This window comes from Mastigoproctus giganteus, chromosome 9 (assembly GCF_048544385.1).
Source record: "Mastigoproctus giganteus isolate SK-2022 chromosome 9, ASM4854438v1, whole genome shotgun sequence".
Classification (NCBI taxonomy): domain Eukaryota; kingdom Metazoa; phylum Arthropoda; class Arachnida; order Uropygi; family Thelyphonidae; genus Mastigoproctus; species Mastigoproctus giganteus.
In genome coordinates, this window is record NC_143583.1 from 141,959,038 (window position 1) to 141,975,434 (window position 16,397).

The window sequence follows — 16,397 nt, forward strand, 5'->3', positions numbered from 1 at the left end:
ACTGACAGTGGTAGAGAATGAAAGGGACCTGGGGGTGGTTGTGCAGGCAGATATGAAGTTCTCTGAGCAGTGCAGACGGGCTGCAAGAGTAGCTCATGGTGTATTGTCAATGATATATAGGAATTTTTCTAGCAGGGATAAGGAGGTGATTATTCCCTTGTATAAGGCAATGGTCAGGCCACACCTAGAGTACTGTATACAGGCCTGGAGGCCTCATTTCAAGAAGGATGTAGAGCTGCTGGAACGAGTACAGAGAAGGGCAACTAGATTGGTGAATGGGACAAAGGGGTGCTCTTACGAAGAAAGGCTTAAGTTTTGCGAATTACAGTGTCTGGAAACTAGGCACCAGCGAGGTGATCTGATAGAGGTGTACAAAGCCTTGAATGGTTTGAGCATGCTCAATGCTGATGGGATTCTTCCTCTTGCTCAGAATAATCACCTGAGAGGGCATAAATTCAAATTGAGGAAAGACAGATGTAGGATAGATGTGCGGAAATTTGCCTTTAGCCAGCGGGTGGTTGGTGGGTGGAATAGACTTCCATCCCTTGTCGTAGAAGTTGATAGCCTAAATAAGTTTAAGGCTCAGCTGGACAGGTATTTCGAACGAACAGAGGGGTGAAGTGGAAGTGGTTATTTTTATTTATTTATGTTACTTTTTTTTTTTTTTTTTTTTGGCTGATGCTGCATAAGCTTGCTTTCTTGCATCAAATGCCTCTACTAATGCTAATGCTAAAATTCTTCTCGAGCGAGTGGATGTCGATTCTTTAGATTAGTCCTTTTGGACTAGTCAGTACGTGCACAGTTGCGACCCGCCTCCTCGTGTCATGGGCGGGTACTAGGAAGAAGCCTTTCTTCTAATTGCCGCTTCCTGGTAGAAAAGTGACCAGAAGCAACTAAAACACACTACACTCATTTTTGTGTTGCAGTATTGCAACATAAAAATAAAGCAGAACTACATGTAGGTTATGGCCGCAGTCGAGGGATGGATAGGTTGCAACGTAACCCTACGTGTAGTTCTATATACAGGATTATAGTATATACTGTATATTATACAGCATTACAATGTTCAAGTTCTAGTGGAATGGAAAATTAACCATCCGTGGTCGAAAATATAAGATTACGTCTGTCTTGAGTGGTTATAAAATGTAATCGTTATCAAGCGACGAAACAATTAACCTCTGCATTTAAAGCGTAAACATCACCAAGCAAAGGACCTTACATTTCTAAGTTGTTCCCACTGGTCTGAACGCAGGAGAATGTCACTATTGGAGTAGCATTTGGTTGCCAGAATTGTCTGGAACTTGTTTCCGACCAGACGCCCCCTTTCATGTCTTCATTGTATCCATCTGCGAATGGATTCTTCCAGCACCCTGTCACGAGGCCAGAATTATGCAGAATTGGATCCATTAGAGTGAATTGGGTGAACAATTAAAAGTCAGCATCAACCATCATCGATGCTTTCGCGAGACCTCGTTGAGTCCATGCCACGACGAATCCAGGCTGTTCTAACGGCTAAAATTGGACCTACTCGCTATTAGTAGGGGCATGACCACTATATTAAAAAAATACCTATTAAAGTGGCCATTCATGTATTGTAGCTGAGGCATAAACAACCTCTTGACTAAAAAATAAATTTACTGTCTATAATGCGGGATGGCCAGAAGAGTTTACAAAGTCGAGAATACAAGGTATTTCTGTTAACTAAAGCATTTTAAATAACCTGAATGACTTGCCTGTGGTGTGTTTGTGCAACGGGCACTTCCTCTTCCAGCCAGATATTCCTGGTATTGAGATATAACGCATAATAAACAGTATATCTGCGGGAATCGAAAATAATAAAAATATTTCAGTTAATCGGCATACAAGAAATCACTTTCATTCTACTTTACATTTTCATCAAAAGCATCAATCAGCAAGCTCACTATTTTAAATCAATTACAATAACAAATAAAAATAATTGCTAAAGAAACAAGTTCGCAGTGCGGAATTCGAAAATAAGTCCTACGGCATCAGTTAGGGTCACATTACAGCACATTTCCACTGCCATACAAACAGGGACAGGAAGCTGCTGTAAGTGCAGATGAATAACAGCACGCGAAAGCTCATCGCGGGATGCAGGAAGTAATATGCTAATTGAGCATTCATCTGTCCATTAAAGTTATTGCAACCCTTTTAAACATTAGTAGGTATGGTGCATTCTAACATTCCGAGTCCAGGGTAGAGAGAGAGAGAGAGAGAGAGAGAGCTAACACTTCTCAGTTAGGAGTATAACTGACTAATTATGGGAACTATTCTTTCAATATTTTAATAGAAACAAGAAAAGGGAAAAGATTAGGGCTGATTAAAGAATGTGGTATAACCACTTTGAGTCGAAGAGATCCGTGCATGCACGGGAAAACGATCGCAGTCTCTTCTCGCCAAAGATTGAATATTCGGCCATCTGACTCAGCGATACCTACCGTCATAATCGATCAGAAAGGACATCTCTCGTTAATACTCGGTGAAATAAATCAAAAAAATAATAATTTTGACATCTTATACTTAGACTTCAGGAAAGCGTTTGATATTGTTCCAAGTAAAAGATTTAAGAGGTGGTTATTAGTGGATCCCCTCCATGTGGATGAGAAGTGACAGTTCAAGTTCATCAACAAACGCAATGTACTTCATGTGGGTAGCAGTAATCCTTGATTAGTGTACCAATTGTGTGGTGCCAGACTCAAGGAACTGGAGAATGAAAAGGACCTGGAAGTACAAAGAGGTGGTCTCATCTCCTCTCCTTCCTTCTGGGACAACTGTGCATGGAGAATCCCAGTGGCGCATACGCGAGCAACTCCACAGCTATGTCCTCTTCGAACACTTCACCTGTCGGACTTATTCCTTCCTCAGCAGGTGTCAGAACGCGTCCAGGATCTAGATATCGACTTCAACAAGTTTAGTCAGGATCGATAATAGAGGAAAGGAATACTCCGTGGTGGGTGGCCAAAGCGACCACTATTATAACCTGACCCCGATCAATGCACTCTATATTCTTATGTTTTGTATTTTGTAACTAAGGGTATGTATACTTAATTATTATTTTATGCTTTTATCCTTTTGGTTTACTCAGGCAACCTTGCCTTCATATTACTTTGTTGGCCACTATGCCGTGACGAGTAGTTTCAATTTCACTCTTGTGTAATCATCTGTGTTACAATAAAATTTTCTTTCTCTAATTGTGCAGCCAGATATGAAGTTCTCTGAGCAACGCAAACGGGCTGCTAAGACAGCTCTCGGAGTTATCAATGAAACGAGTATACAGGAATTTTTCCAGCAGGAAAAGGGAGGCGATTATACCGTTGTATAAGACGATTGAAAGGCCACATCATGTTGAGCACTGCATACAGATCTGGAAGACTCTGAATCTGTTGGAACGGATACAAAGAAGAATAACGCGATTAGTGAAGGACACAAATGGGTACTCTTAGAAGGAAAGACTTCAGTTCTGCAAATTGCAACTTCTAAAAACTAGGCAGCTGTGAGGAGAACTGATTGAGGTGGTGTTTAAGACTTGGAATGGATTGAGAAAGTTATATGCCGATGGAATCCTTACTATTGCTTAGACAACACAGATGAGGGGGCATAAATTTAAATTAAGGACAGTTGCAAAATTTGCCTTCAGCTAGCGTATAGTTCATTGTTTGAACAAACTTCTATCTTTTCTTATGGAGGTGAGTTGTTTTAATAAATATAAGGAGGAATTTCAAAACTTAAAGTGGATGGACAGGTGATGTGGTAAGATTTTTTCCCTCTGTAGAGCCATTAAGTACAAAGTATCAAAGTATCAAAGTATTTTTGTAGTCTGCAGCCTCCAGGGTTTCCCCTATTGCCGCGATTTTTCCTGTAAGTTTTTAAGCCGGCCTGTGTGTGTATGGGGAGGTTTTTGTCTGAGTGTGTGTTTTGTTGTGTGTGTATGCCGGCACCTGGAGACTTTGCAGCCAGGAGGCAGGAACTCATATATCCTGCATCCTGACTCCCGTCCCTAGCCACGTGGAGGCGCCCCAGGGAGTCTAGCTTTCACTAAAGGAGGTTCTAGGACCTCTTTGGAGTAAAAAAAAAAAAAAAAAAAAAAAAAAAAAAACCAACATTGTGCCTCGGTCTCTTGCAGGGCTCAATCCTGTCCAAGAGTGAGGAGCGCGAGAGGAAAAAAAAAAACATTGTGCCTCGGTCTCTTGCAGGGCTCAATCCTGTCCAAGAGTGAGGAGCGCGAGAGGAGGAGAAAAAAAAAAAATAAATAAATAAAAATAAAAATAAAAAAATAAAAAAAATAAAAAAAATAAATAAATAAAAAAAAAAATAAAAATAAAATAAAATAAATTTATAGCCAATGGCTTCAACCCAGTCCTTTAGGGCTATAACCAAGTTCAATGTTGTATTCTTACTTCTTGTGTTATTTCTCTGTCTCTTGCAGGGCTCAATCCTGACCAAGAGTGGGTTAGCAGTAACTAAGCACACAACAAAAAAAAAAAAAAAAAAAAAAAAAACATAAAATAACAATTCTTATTAAACAGGGTAAGGGTACTGTACTGTACTGTGCATATTTCTCTGCCTCTTGCAGGGCTCAATCCTGACCTGGAGAGAAATGGACGAGAAGCTTTAAAAAAAAAAAAAAAAAAAAAATTTTGCCAATGGCTTCAACCCAGTCCTTTAGGGCTATAACCAAGTTCATGTTGTATTTTTACTTCTTGTGTTATTTCTCTGTCTCTTGCAGGGCTCAATCCTGACCAAGAGTGGATTAGCAGCAACTAAGCACACACACACACAAAAAAAAAAAAAAAAAAAGTGTTCAGTTGTTATACACGTAGGTCCTGAACAGTAGGGTGCATTGTTATATGTTTTCCTAAGTACATGCTGCTCACATTGGGCAGTGGAGAGACTCTCTCTTTACAGCCTCGTGTGTGAAGAGTGATTGGCATTTCCTGCCATTCCCTCTCCATTCACCAGCATAGTATCTATTTCTATGTGCACTAGTAACCGTATCAATCAGAATTTAGGTAGAACTTTAACCAGGTCTTTTATGTCAATAAAGCAACCAAGGTTGCTTGTGTGAATGGCTGCAACCTAGTCTCTTAAGGCTTTAACCAAGTCTTTGTGCCTTTGCATACAAACATGGTTGTTTGTTGACAGTAGTCCGTTCTTTTAATCACGTCCTTGGGTTCCTTGTAGGGTTTTTCTTCTTTTAAATAGCTTCTCAGCGAATGTGGAGAGGAGGTGTAACGAAGCTTTAGAGGCTATGAGCTTTGGAAAGTCAGCTGCATTGTTTACGTTTGCACCTAGGAGTAAGGGTTGCTGGAGGTCTGTGTAGAGATGACAATTGAGGATCAGATGTTCCACCGTCTCCTCCGAGCCACAAAGGCAGAGTGGAGTGGGGGCCAGTCCAAGGTTGTGAAGTCTGGTGTTAATACTACCATGTCCTGTTAAAAGAAATGTTGTGGTCAGACTGTATTTCTTCCACTGTAGATTTTTACTGTGGTTATATACCTCGGGAATGAACTTGTATGTTTCTCGTCCGAAGTGAGAGGTATGCCAGGTATTTTGCCAGTCTGAGGTAAACTGGTTGTATAGACGGGTTTTATCCTCCTTGGGCGAGAGCTCCGGGTTGAAGGTATAGTTCCCGATGGAGGCCTGTCGGCCAATCTTGCGATTAAAGGCCAGGTAGAAGAAGATAGCGTCGTAATACACAGGGAGCCTTCCGCTGATAACCTGTAGAGCTTCTGTGGAGATGGTCCTGCAGGCTCGACAGGTGGCAAGTAGGAAGATTCTTTGCGTCTGTAGCAGATACTTTTTGATTTGAGAGTGTAGAACTCGATGCCCCCAAGCACTGGCACCGTAACAAACAATGGGGATATAAAGGCAGGAATAGTAGAGAGCAAGGGTGGAGGAGTTTATTCCCCACAAAGAGCGTGAAATGTTTAACAGCCAGCCAGCAATTGTTCTGATCTTTTTCACGAGGAACTTGATATGTGGGAGAAAGGACAGCTTGTTGTCAATCCAAATGCCTAGATATTTGTAAGTTGTAACAGAAGTGATGCTCTGGTCCATAAGTTTGATTGTGGGAGGCCTGTTGATATCTAATTTTCCTTTTAGGAGTATTTGCTTGGTCTTGGTTGTAGATATAATGAGTTTATGGTTATGGCTCCAGGATGAAAGGTCCTGGAGTATAGAGTTGGCTTTGTTCTCAAGCTCAGAACGTGAGTTGCCAGGGAGTATCAGGGCAAGATCGTCTGCGTAGGCTATTGGTGTGATATCTCCATGAGGGAGATTTAGCCAGCCGTCCAGGACCGCGTTCCAACAGACAGGACCGAGTACTGATCCTTGAGGGCAGCCTCTGGTGACCTGTCTCTTAACCGAGCAAAAGCCCGATGTGACAACAAGGTACCTATCCTCAAAGTAGCTAGTTAGTAATTTGTAGAGTGGACAAGAGACCCCAGCCTCCCTGAACCTCGCAAGGGCGCTCTGCCACCATAAGGTGTCGAACGCCCCCTTGAAGTCCACGAAGATGCCGAGGACATATTTTGTCCGAGAGCTATTGACCGTGGACAGGAGCAGATTAAGTGCATCAGAGGTACTCTTGCCCTGAGTGAATCCAAACTGAGATGAAGAATTTAGGTTTTTGCCATTATAATATATTTTAAGGCGTGCAGCGAGAAGTTTTTCCAAAATTTTTCCGAGAAAGGGGAGAAGGGCAATTGGCCTATATGATGATGCAAGGTTAAAAGGCTTTTCTGGAGATTTGAGGAGTATTTTTAGATTCGCCGTTTTCCATGAAGTGGGAAAAATTCCCTTAGAGAGACAGGAGTTGAATAGGTTCAGTAGTAGAGGGGGGCACGTTTTCCATACTCTTTTGAGGATGGGGACTTCCAGAAGATCAAGTCCAGGGCTTTTACCATCCTTTAAGGTGCGGATTGCATTTTCTATTTCCATGTGGTTAATGGGGTCCTCCGTCGTGGCGCTGGAGTAGTTGAGATGTTGGAACCTGAGATTGGTCTGTTCCGTGCTTTCAGGGACTGTTACGTCCTGATATATGATTTCATCTAGTATAGCCTCAATGGAGGAACCCCAGGAGAGAGTCTCAGTGGTGTTTGAGGTCAAAATTGATGTATTGGGAGTGGATGGGTGGAGTTTTCCCGCAAGTAGTTTGTAGGGAATGCCCCATGGATCATTAGCAAGGGAGCGCTGTATGAACCTCTCCCAGGCAAGTTTTTTCTCCTTCTGTATTAGATTGAAGTATTCATTCCTTGTTTCCTTATAATGTAAGTACAGTCTTGAGACCTCCGTGGGTTGGAGGGAGTCCCTTTTGGCTCTTTGAAAGTTTTTCCTATTGTATTTGAGTTCTTTTCTTAGGTTTGTAAGGCTGGGAGTCCACCAGGGGACTGCGCGGGCGTGTCTCTTCTTGATTGGGAAGCAGGCTTTTGATGCCTCAGTGATTATTCCTGTTATTTTGTTTACCATTTCAGGCAAGTCAAGTAGAGGAAGGCTGGAAATGACTTTGTTATTTGCGAGTTGGAGAAGTGTTTTATCGAAGAGGTCCCAGTTGGCGTTTTTTGTTTTGAATCTTGGGAGGTCAAAGTTGTGATGCCTGGAGGGGGTCGTGGGCAGTGTGGATAGCATGAATGTGATTGGGTTGTGGTCACTAGGGGACCAGGAGGGGTGAACCTTCCAGTTAGAGAGATTCAGCGAAAAGGATCTATTGGAGAGCGTGATGTCGATGTATGACTGCCCAGTTGAGCTGACAAAGGTAGGAGGATGCCCCCTTGTGTTGTGGACTGTCAGGTTATTTTTAATAATGCACTCCTCTAGAAGATCTCCCTTCGGGTTGGATGTGGGGCTGTTCCACAGTGTGGAGGCTGCGTTTGCATCCGTCATGATTAAGATTGGGAGGTTATGGAGTCGGAAGAGTAGTTGTTCTATGTAATTTAGGTAGGGTTCAATTGGCTGAGAATTCTGACTGCATCTCATATATATGGAGGCCATATATACTTGGCCAAAAGAGCCCTCCAGGCAGGCACATGCGGAGAAATCTGTACATAGATCGTTCAGTTTGGTGACTGTAATCAGTGGGTCCATGACAACCAGGGCCGCCCAGACCCTGGTCACTGCGTTGCCGCCGATATCAGTGGTAGAGGGATATGATGAGACAATTTTGGCGCCGAATGGGAGGCCTTTTAGGGTGCCCCTGACCGAGTGGGGCTCTTGTAGTCCCAGGATAGTGATTTTTTGTTCAGATATGGTTCTAGAGAGATCATTCATGACGTTGCGTGCTCTCTGGCAGTTTAGTTGCAGTACATTAATACAGTCATTAGGATTTGTCTTGATTATTTGTGTATTATTCATAATTTGTCCTTAACTTAGTTTGCTCCTGGGCACGTTGGAATTCAGGGCAACCAGGGTCTTTATATGAGTGTTGGGTATCCTTTTTCCGTATTCTGCAGTTAGGGCAGGATGGGGGGGAGTCCTTCTTAGGGCAATCAGTAACAAGGTGGCCCTGGGAACCGCAGTGCCCACAGGTATTTACAGAGGATTTGCAGGTCTTGGAACTGTGTCCATAGCCTAGGCATCTGAAGCATCTGGAAACTACTGTAAAATCTTTGACACCATGGGCTGACCAGCCCAGAAATACCTTGTTTGCCTCTATGATGTGTTTCCTTATAAGCCCTGAGACCTCCAGCACCCAGTGTAGGCAGCCTTTTGTGCGTGCCTTCATTTTAAAGCGGAGTTTTGTTTGGGTGAGGAAGGTGTCGTAGTCTATATCAAGGTTTGACAGATTCTTGTGGTAGAGATCCAGGAGGAATTCCTCCTCGCTGGTATCCATTTGTATGTCATATATCACTAGGTTGGGATTTAGCTTCTTAGGGGTTTCGAGCTTCAGTTTCAGGTCCGAGAATTTTTTGCTTTTCTTTAGGGAATCTAGGTCCGATGCCGTGGCAGCTTCGATTATGAGACCCTTGTCCCTGGCTCTTCTCACCGACTTAATTTTGATGTTTCTGAAGTCATCTTTCAGTTTGTTTATGACTTCTTTTCTTATTTCCTCACTATTTTTCAGGTCTGAGTTTTCTTTTGGCCTGATGATCACAACGTGCTGGGTTTCTGCTGGTGCATTCGTTGGTTTGGCAGGTGTAGCCACTGTAGCGTATGTTCTTCGCTGTGGTGGTTGGGGTGGTGTCACTGAGGGAGTAGGTTTTTCACTGAGTCGGTCGCTGAGGTCCAGGACCTTGTGTTCCAGGGTGTCGAAGATATCTTCTATGGCAGAGGCACTTGCGTAAGAAAGTGAGGATGAGTTCAGTTTGAGTATTTCTCTTAGTTTGGTTCTAAGCTCATAGATCCAGTTAAATTTAGAGCAGACAGTGCGTGTGGGGCTAGAGAAGGAGTCATCAGATTCCTCGACCAGGATTCTGTCTTTGGGATCACCCCTGAAAGGAGAGTTCTCCTTAAGATCCGTGTTTGGTGCTCGGAGCTCTTTATCCATTTTTTGATATGGCTCTAAGATATCCTTGTACAGGGTGAGGTTACAAGGCATAGTTATGTGGGATGAGGATTTCGATTCCAATTCCTCCATGGGATAGATTTAGTTTAGGAGTGGGAGTAATTTATAAGAAGAGTAGTTTTGGGTAAAAGAATTATACCGCTAGGGGGCGTGACTGGCAGCCTTCAAAAGAGCCTCTCTGTTTATGTGTGTATTTTTAGTTTGGTCCCTCTAGATCAATTGGGTGCAAAGTTATGTTGTTTGTGGTTTGCACTAATTTTACCAGGTTCTTCCTGGATGAAACTCAATCGGTGTATAGCCCAAAATGGCCCGGACAGCACTACTACTGTGTTGGATGGACTAGGCCAGTTGATCCTGTGGTAGGGAACTTATGGCACATATTAAAGTTCTTTGTACCATCATTTGTTCTTTGGGGATGAAAATTTCACTTTGCACTATTTTTGTGGCACCTCAGTGTACATGTATGTTATCTACTGCGTAAGCGGTAAATGTTAGGTGTTTATTCTTGGGATTGCATTGACAGTTGCTGAGTTCCTAATAGTATTGTTCATTCATACTTAAATATAGGCCAATTGTCAGGTCCCGATGCTGTGATAGGGGCAGGTTCTGTTGCGAAGGTTCGTCGTTAGGCAAGATGGCGACCTTCAATGGGGGCAGCCATGTTGTGTAGCTGTTGTCTTGGCAACTGGGCGGGGAGTCTTGGGGTGACGGAGTTAACCCCAGCCCGTGACGTCACCGTGGCTATCTTAGTGGTTCCCGCCAGTTCCTTTGTTAGGGCAGCCGGGAAGAAGGCAGTATGGCCACCGTTGTTGATTCTATTTTTCTACGTGAGTAGGCATAGCCAAAATTTTCATCTTTTAAGGCCGGCTATTGATACTACAATTAAATAAAGGTGTCCCCATCATCACTATCAGCCTCCCAGTGTTCCAAAATTTAAAGGCACTTAGTCGCCACCAGCTTGTGGGAGTAAGGCCGCCTCAAAATTATAAACTGCCAGTCAAAATTCTGTTGTTGGCTGATTTCCGGTTTCCATGTTAAGTATAGGCCAAGCAAATTTTTTCGAACGGAATTTTTTAAATGTTCGCAGAAGCGCGAATTTTTGTCTGGCAGTTACAAATTAGGTCTCATTTAACTCACCGCTTGATGCGCTATCCGAATCTTGTATCCCTTTGGTTTCACTAACTGTTTTAACACTGATTTTTATTCACTATCCAGGAGCACTAAAAAGGCGTCCGTAGCCATTAAGTACAAGCAGGCATGCCAGCTCACAGAAGGAATCGCTCTTCTTCAAAACAAAACTCGTCCACATCTACCAAACACAATCAACACCGTTCCGCGGTGAGCACCATTCTTAAAGCCTCGATGCGATTTCTGTATGGCAGACTGCCTGCAGCTAGTTTCATCATCATCATAAACCAGACACCTACAAGGAAGGTATCCATCTAGCGCTTCGTGAATCAATGGAGTGCACGTTTAACTCGAAGAGTTTGTGAGAGATAATGTAACAAATTACAAACCGTCAAACTGGCTTACGCTGATCCTACCTTATGCTTAAACCATAAAGTAAGACGAACGTTAGTTAGTAGTACTTAATGGATCTTTGCCGATGATCTTCCGAAAAGCTGGATAAATAGAATTGTGTAGCGATTAGTGCAGGTGTTTGCGGCGAAATTAGGCTACATATCATATTTGAAACAAAACTTTGAGACTGTTTCACCTCGTCCCCATAGTTATGTTGAGTTAAATAGTTTTGGCATCTGTTGAGACATTTGATTCAATTTACCCAACTATGTGAAAAACACAGAAAGTAATCTACCATGAAGGGATTTAATTAAGTTCGACTTACGAGTGTTTTCCGATCTCCAAATGTAATAATAGTTACCTTCGACTGGCTCGACAGAACGTTAAGTAGGTAATCATTTGAGCCCGAAATGCGATTTTGGGTGGGTCGATAAACAATACAAAATGATTTCTTCAATTATAAACGTCTTAGATGCACACGAATGAATATCCCCTTATCCTTGAAACCACGAAGTACAACATAATTGCAGAGATTCTTGTTTTTCTTTTCTCCTTCCGATTGCCTCAAAACAAATATTAAAGAAGACCACTGCTACGGGCAAACTTTCCATTTTATCATACTTCGAGGAGCAAATCTTTTGTTAATAAGCTAAGTTTTTCGCTTTTCCTGTAATCGTGGTACGCAGTACAACTTTCTGAACATCAAAACTAACGCTTAATTAGAAAAAATATTCGGAACTACAGAAAGTTTCCAAGCAAAGCATTGCCGATATTCAGACTTTGCTATACTCTTGAAACCCCTTAATCATTGAATTCTATCTCTCTTTTAGATTTGTATATACAGAGCGTAACTAAGTATAACATAACTGTTCTCGTATAAATATGGAATGAATTTTTCTGCATTTTTTTGAATCGAAACATGCACTGCTGAAAAAGGTTAAGCATATACAAATAGATCGTTTGTTGCATTTTAATTCAATTGGTCAGCTTTCCTTTCTCACTCGAAGGCTGGTTTTGTGTTCGTTTATTGACATCAGCTGAGCTGAATTTGTATAGAAATAATTCTGGTTCTTGTTTCCAGGTAAACAAATGTTAAATAGTATTAGATACGTAAAGTGCTACTTACGTTTAATGCGCATACGAGTAGATCCATGATGAATGAAAAAATTCTTATAGGATCCGTTTCCTGTTGGAAGAGAAAAATTATATGTTTATTTTTTTCCTTAAAGTCATCAGAGTTCTAAAAATTATAAAGTGATAGCAGATATACATTTTATATCGGACAACCGCCTAGCATTAAGTCCGATTACCAAGCCAGATGCCGCCATGGTCAAGCAGGCGTGTCACCCATTTGAAAAGGTTAGAGATGAGGTCATCATCGCTGAAGGAGGATTGGGAACATGTCTAACCCAAAAATACTAGCACCACGGCAGTTATATGACAGTAACAACGAATAGAATGAGAAAACGTCGAAGAAAAAACACAAATATGGAAGTTTAGAGATATCAGTTAATGATGCCACTTTATTATTTTCTTTCTCTTTTCTGCAGATGAACTAAAGCTCGCGTTGGGATCTTCCGCATGAGCTTCTACATAAAATGCCATGTAATCGCTTCGGCAGTTTTATCATTTTTTGATATAGCAGAAAGCTATAAATGTAAATTGGCAGCTACAAGGAAAGGCGCACATAAATTGCGCCGAAGAATAAAAATATAAATAATTCTTTTGCTCTATTGGCGCAGTAACTGAGCAGCAGCCCTCGCACATAACTGGATTAGAATTACCGTCCTGCTAACCGGATAAAAAAAGCCTGGGTTCGAATTCCTTTAATGATTCGAAGAATAATTTTTCTGGGCTTTTTTTTTTTCAAAATGTGGCTAAATTAGTCGGTCTTAGGCAAGAGTCGCGTGGTTTTTCTCTGGAAACTCTGACTTTTTCGTCCAGAAACCGACCGAATAACATACGCAGTTACAAACACAATATACATGCCTCATAGCCTTAATAGCTTGAGCGCTTAACATAAGACTGGCCGATTGTATTCAGTAATAAGGAGGCTGGGGAAAAATAAAAGAAATGGAACAGAATTTATGCTCAGACGCTGATGAAAGTAAACATGAGTAATACAAAATGAAGAGATTTTAAGAGAGACAGAAATGGAGAAACAAAATGAATAGTTTTAATTGGAGATTCATTTGGCACGGATATAATATAAGGACGACATAAATATGGAAACCAAGGGAAAAATAGAAGCGAAATTCCATAATGGATGCAAGATATAGAGAAATATATGATTGGTAGAGGTGTTTAGGTGCGAGCATTCCTACAATAAGATTAGCTAGGAGGATGAGTCGACGACTTGATAAGGAGACAGTTCATGGCTTGATGTGTGTGTATGCTGTTTGGCCTGAAGGAGACTTCTAGCCTTTCCGTCCTGTCAGGGCAGACCATTCCCTCGCGTTATTTTTAGCGAACGACATCTCCTATTGAAGACGCCTTTAAGAATCCTCATATTCTTCAACTTTAAACCGAAACCTCTCAAAATGAGAGACAAAAACGACTGTACCATGAGTGTCAAACTGGCAACCGTCAATGATCTGTTGCGCTGCTGTCCCAATTATTTTCAAATTTTACAGGCTAACAGTGTTGAACTTGAATATGAAAATAATTGTAATAATGGTGAAAATAAAATTCATAAATGTTAGTGTTCACGAGATCAAGTTTTTGTTGTTGTTGTTATTTGGTTTTTAGGAGCATTAGCAACTAAGGCCATATTGCTCCGGGGATATGCAGTGGTCATTCCCTGACCTTTCCGCATCCTCCGTATTTGGTGGTGACGGGCTCGAACCGCGGTATAATCAAGAAGCGTGTTCTACGCACTGCTGCTCCTGGCTACGGAGGCGCCACGAGATCAAGTATTTTGTGGAAGGGGAAATATGCGAAAATGCTTAATATTTCATCGGTGTGTTGTGTGGCCTGCACGAGCAGTTTTTGCCACCCAGAGTACCTCTGAGTTTGACATCCTGTGATGTTAATTCTAGCGCATATCAATTAATAAACAAAAGGGATTAATTACATGAAAAAAATCGATGAAAAGGAAAATAAATTTAAAAAAATTAGTGTGTGTAACCCTGTACGCAAGAAAGATATTTTATGTGAAAACATCCTCGGCTTGCAAGAGATTGGAAAAATCCATTTGTAGAATAATAAGACCTCACAATCATACTTTCTGCAGTAGTACGAGTGTGACATCTAGACTACAGCACAATCATAAGGAAGTATCCTTGTGACGTCACAATCTTACTTCCTGCAGTAAGTATGATTGCAACAATACAAGCATTTGACCACAACATTTGCATTTCCGTTACATTCCATTGTTAGATGACGCTATAGATGTTTTCACATAATTAAATTATTTATGCCAGCTATGTTTTAATGCAACATCTTACACTTGGGGAACAGCAATCCCCAAAATAAATTACACACTTTGTGGGGTTGAATTAAAAACAGTAGAGGAAGAAAGGGAGCTGAGAGCTATAATACGGAGGATATGAAGCTTTCTGATCAGTGTATACAAGTAGCCAGGAAAGCCCATTTTGTCCTATCGATGATTTATCAAACGTTATCCTATAGAGATAGAGAGGTTATAGTTCCACTGTTGAATTTGTTGGTGCATCAGCAACTGAGGCTGCAATGCACCATAGTCCCACTGTAGAAGGCAATGTAAGCCCTCATTTGAAATACTCTGTTCAAATATGGGACCTCATCTGAAAAACAGACATTAAGCTTCTTGAAAGAGCCCAAAGACGAGCAACTCGCATGATGAGATCGTCAAATAGCCGACGCTTTGAGGAAAGACTCGGAATATGTGGGCTACAGAGCTTGGTAACCAGGCTTCTCCGCGGTTACCTGATTGGGATTAGTAAAATAAACAAAGACGGGATTTTCCCTGTTATAGAGAATTCCAGAACTCGTGGGCATAAATTCAAATTACAGAGGAAGAGGTTTAGACTAGATTGTAGGAAGTTTTCTTTTTGCCAGCGATTTGTTGATCGCTGGAACAGTTTCCTTCACTGGTAGTTGAGTCTGACAGTTTTAATAAATTCAATGGTCAACTGGATAGTCACCTATGTGAGGAGGGAAGCAAATAAATTGTATTTTCTTATTTAATCCTTTTTTTTTTTTTTTTTTGGCCAGTGCAACAAAACCCTCTGGCTTCCTTGCACTGTATGGCTATTACTGTTAACGCCCCGTGAGTGTATGGCACAGTGATAACGATCGTTGTTCTGCACTTTGTAGAAAAGAACTGAGTTAAAATCCCAATAAGAAAGGAGGAATTTTTAAGTTTGCTTCCAGATCATGGCCTAATTAGTCGGTTTCGAGCAAGAGTTGCGCAGTCGGAAGTTTTCATCAAGAAAAAGGAGCAGGTGACCATTGAATATGCATTTCTTCACGAAAAAAGAAAAAAATTCTTAAACGGAATTGATTATAATATATAGTCTCCATTGGATGTGTACAGTTGTTGTTCTTGAGTTTTGGAAGCATCGGCGCCATATTTCTCCGTGTTTATTGTCTGTAAATTGCGTGTGTTCTGAGGTAGATTTTCTGTTTTTCCGGGAGGAAAAAACCACGATTCCCTCACCTCTGTGACTGACTAACTTAGCCACGTTGTGAAAAAGGCTCATAAAAATTCTTCCTGTCAGCGACGGGACTCGAACTCAGGTCTTTTTTACCGGTGTGGGGAGGATGGCGATACGACCAACTGCACTCCCACGAAGGCGATCTGTAGAGGCTGAAGGAAGGCACAATTCATTGTGAAATGGCTCAATCATTTAATTGACCTGTTACTGACCACGCTCAGTCCTCTGCTAATACATTACTTCCTACTGCTGTGGAATCGTTATGCCCGATACTACGAAAAACATGTCGTTTAGAAATTGGCATCACTCCCGTTTAATTGAATTAACTACTTTATCAAACTCCTGAACTTATCCATTAGATACTTTCCTACAAACGCTCGTAGATTTGCTATAAATTAACTCGTTTTAGGGCTTCATGACAAAATCGATGACAGCGTGCGTTGATCAAGTGTGCAATTCATTGCGTGCTAGAAAGGATTGCCGCGTTATCTTTTCTAGCACACTTGCAACAAACCTTTTATATGGTTGTCAAAACCTTCGAACTACTGGAGTACCACGGAAACGGGTCTGTCATAACCTTTGCTTTACAGAAGTCATCCCTTGATTTAGAATAAGGGATGGGATGCATATAAATTATCGGGCGACACAGAAGCCTATTTTAAATATAAACTAATCTGTAATCGTCACAAAGGAGGTCAGGCCAGCGAAGATAGATTACA

At 41.5% G+C, this 16,397-nt stretch overlaps 1 protein-coding gene across 1 annotated transcript in view; it reads right to left on the reverse strand.

Annotated features, from left to right (window-relative positions):
* The window catches only part of LOC150080780 (uncharacterized), a 155,194-nt gene that overhangs the window by 9,585 nt on the left and 129,212 nt on the right, over positions 1 to 16,397 (reverse strand). The window contains exons 5-6 of the mRNA XM_090380820.1: positions 12,168 to 12,227; positions 1,734 to 1,817 (exon numbers count right to left, since the gene is read on the reverse strand). Coding sequence (XP_090236946.1) covers positions 1,734 to 1,817; positions 12,168 to 12,227 — 144 coding nt within the window. The remainder of the gene's footprint in view (positions 1 to 1,733; positions 1,818 to 12,167; positions 12,228 to 16,397) is intronic.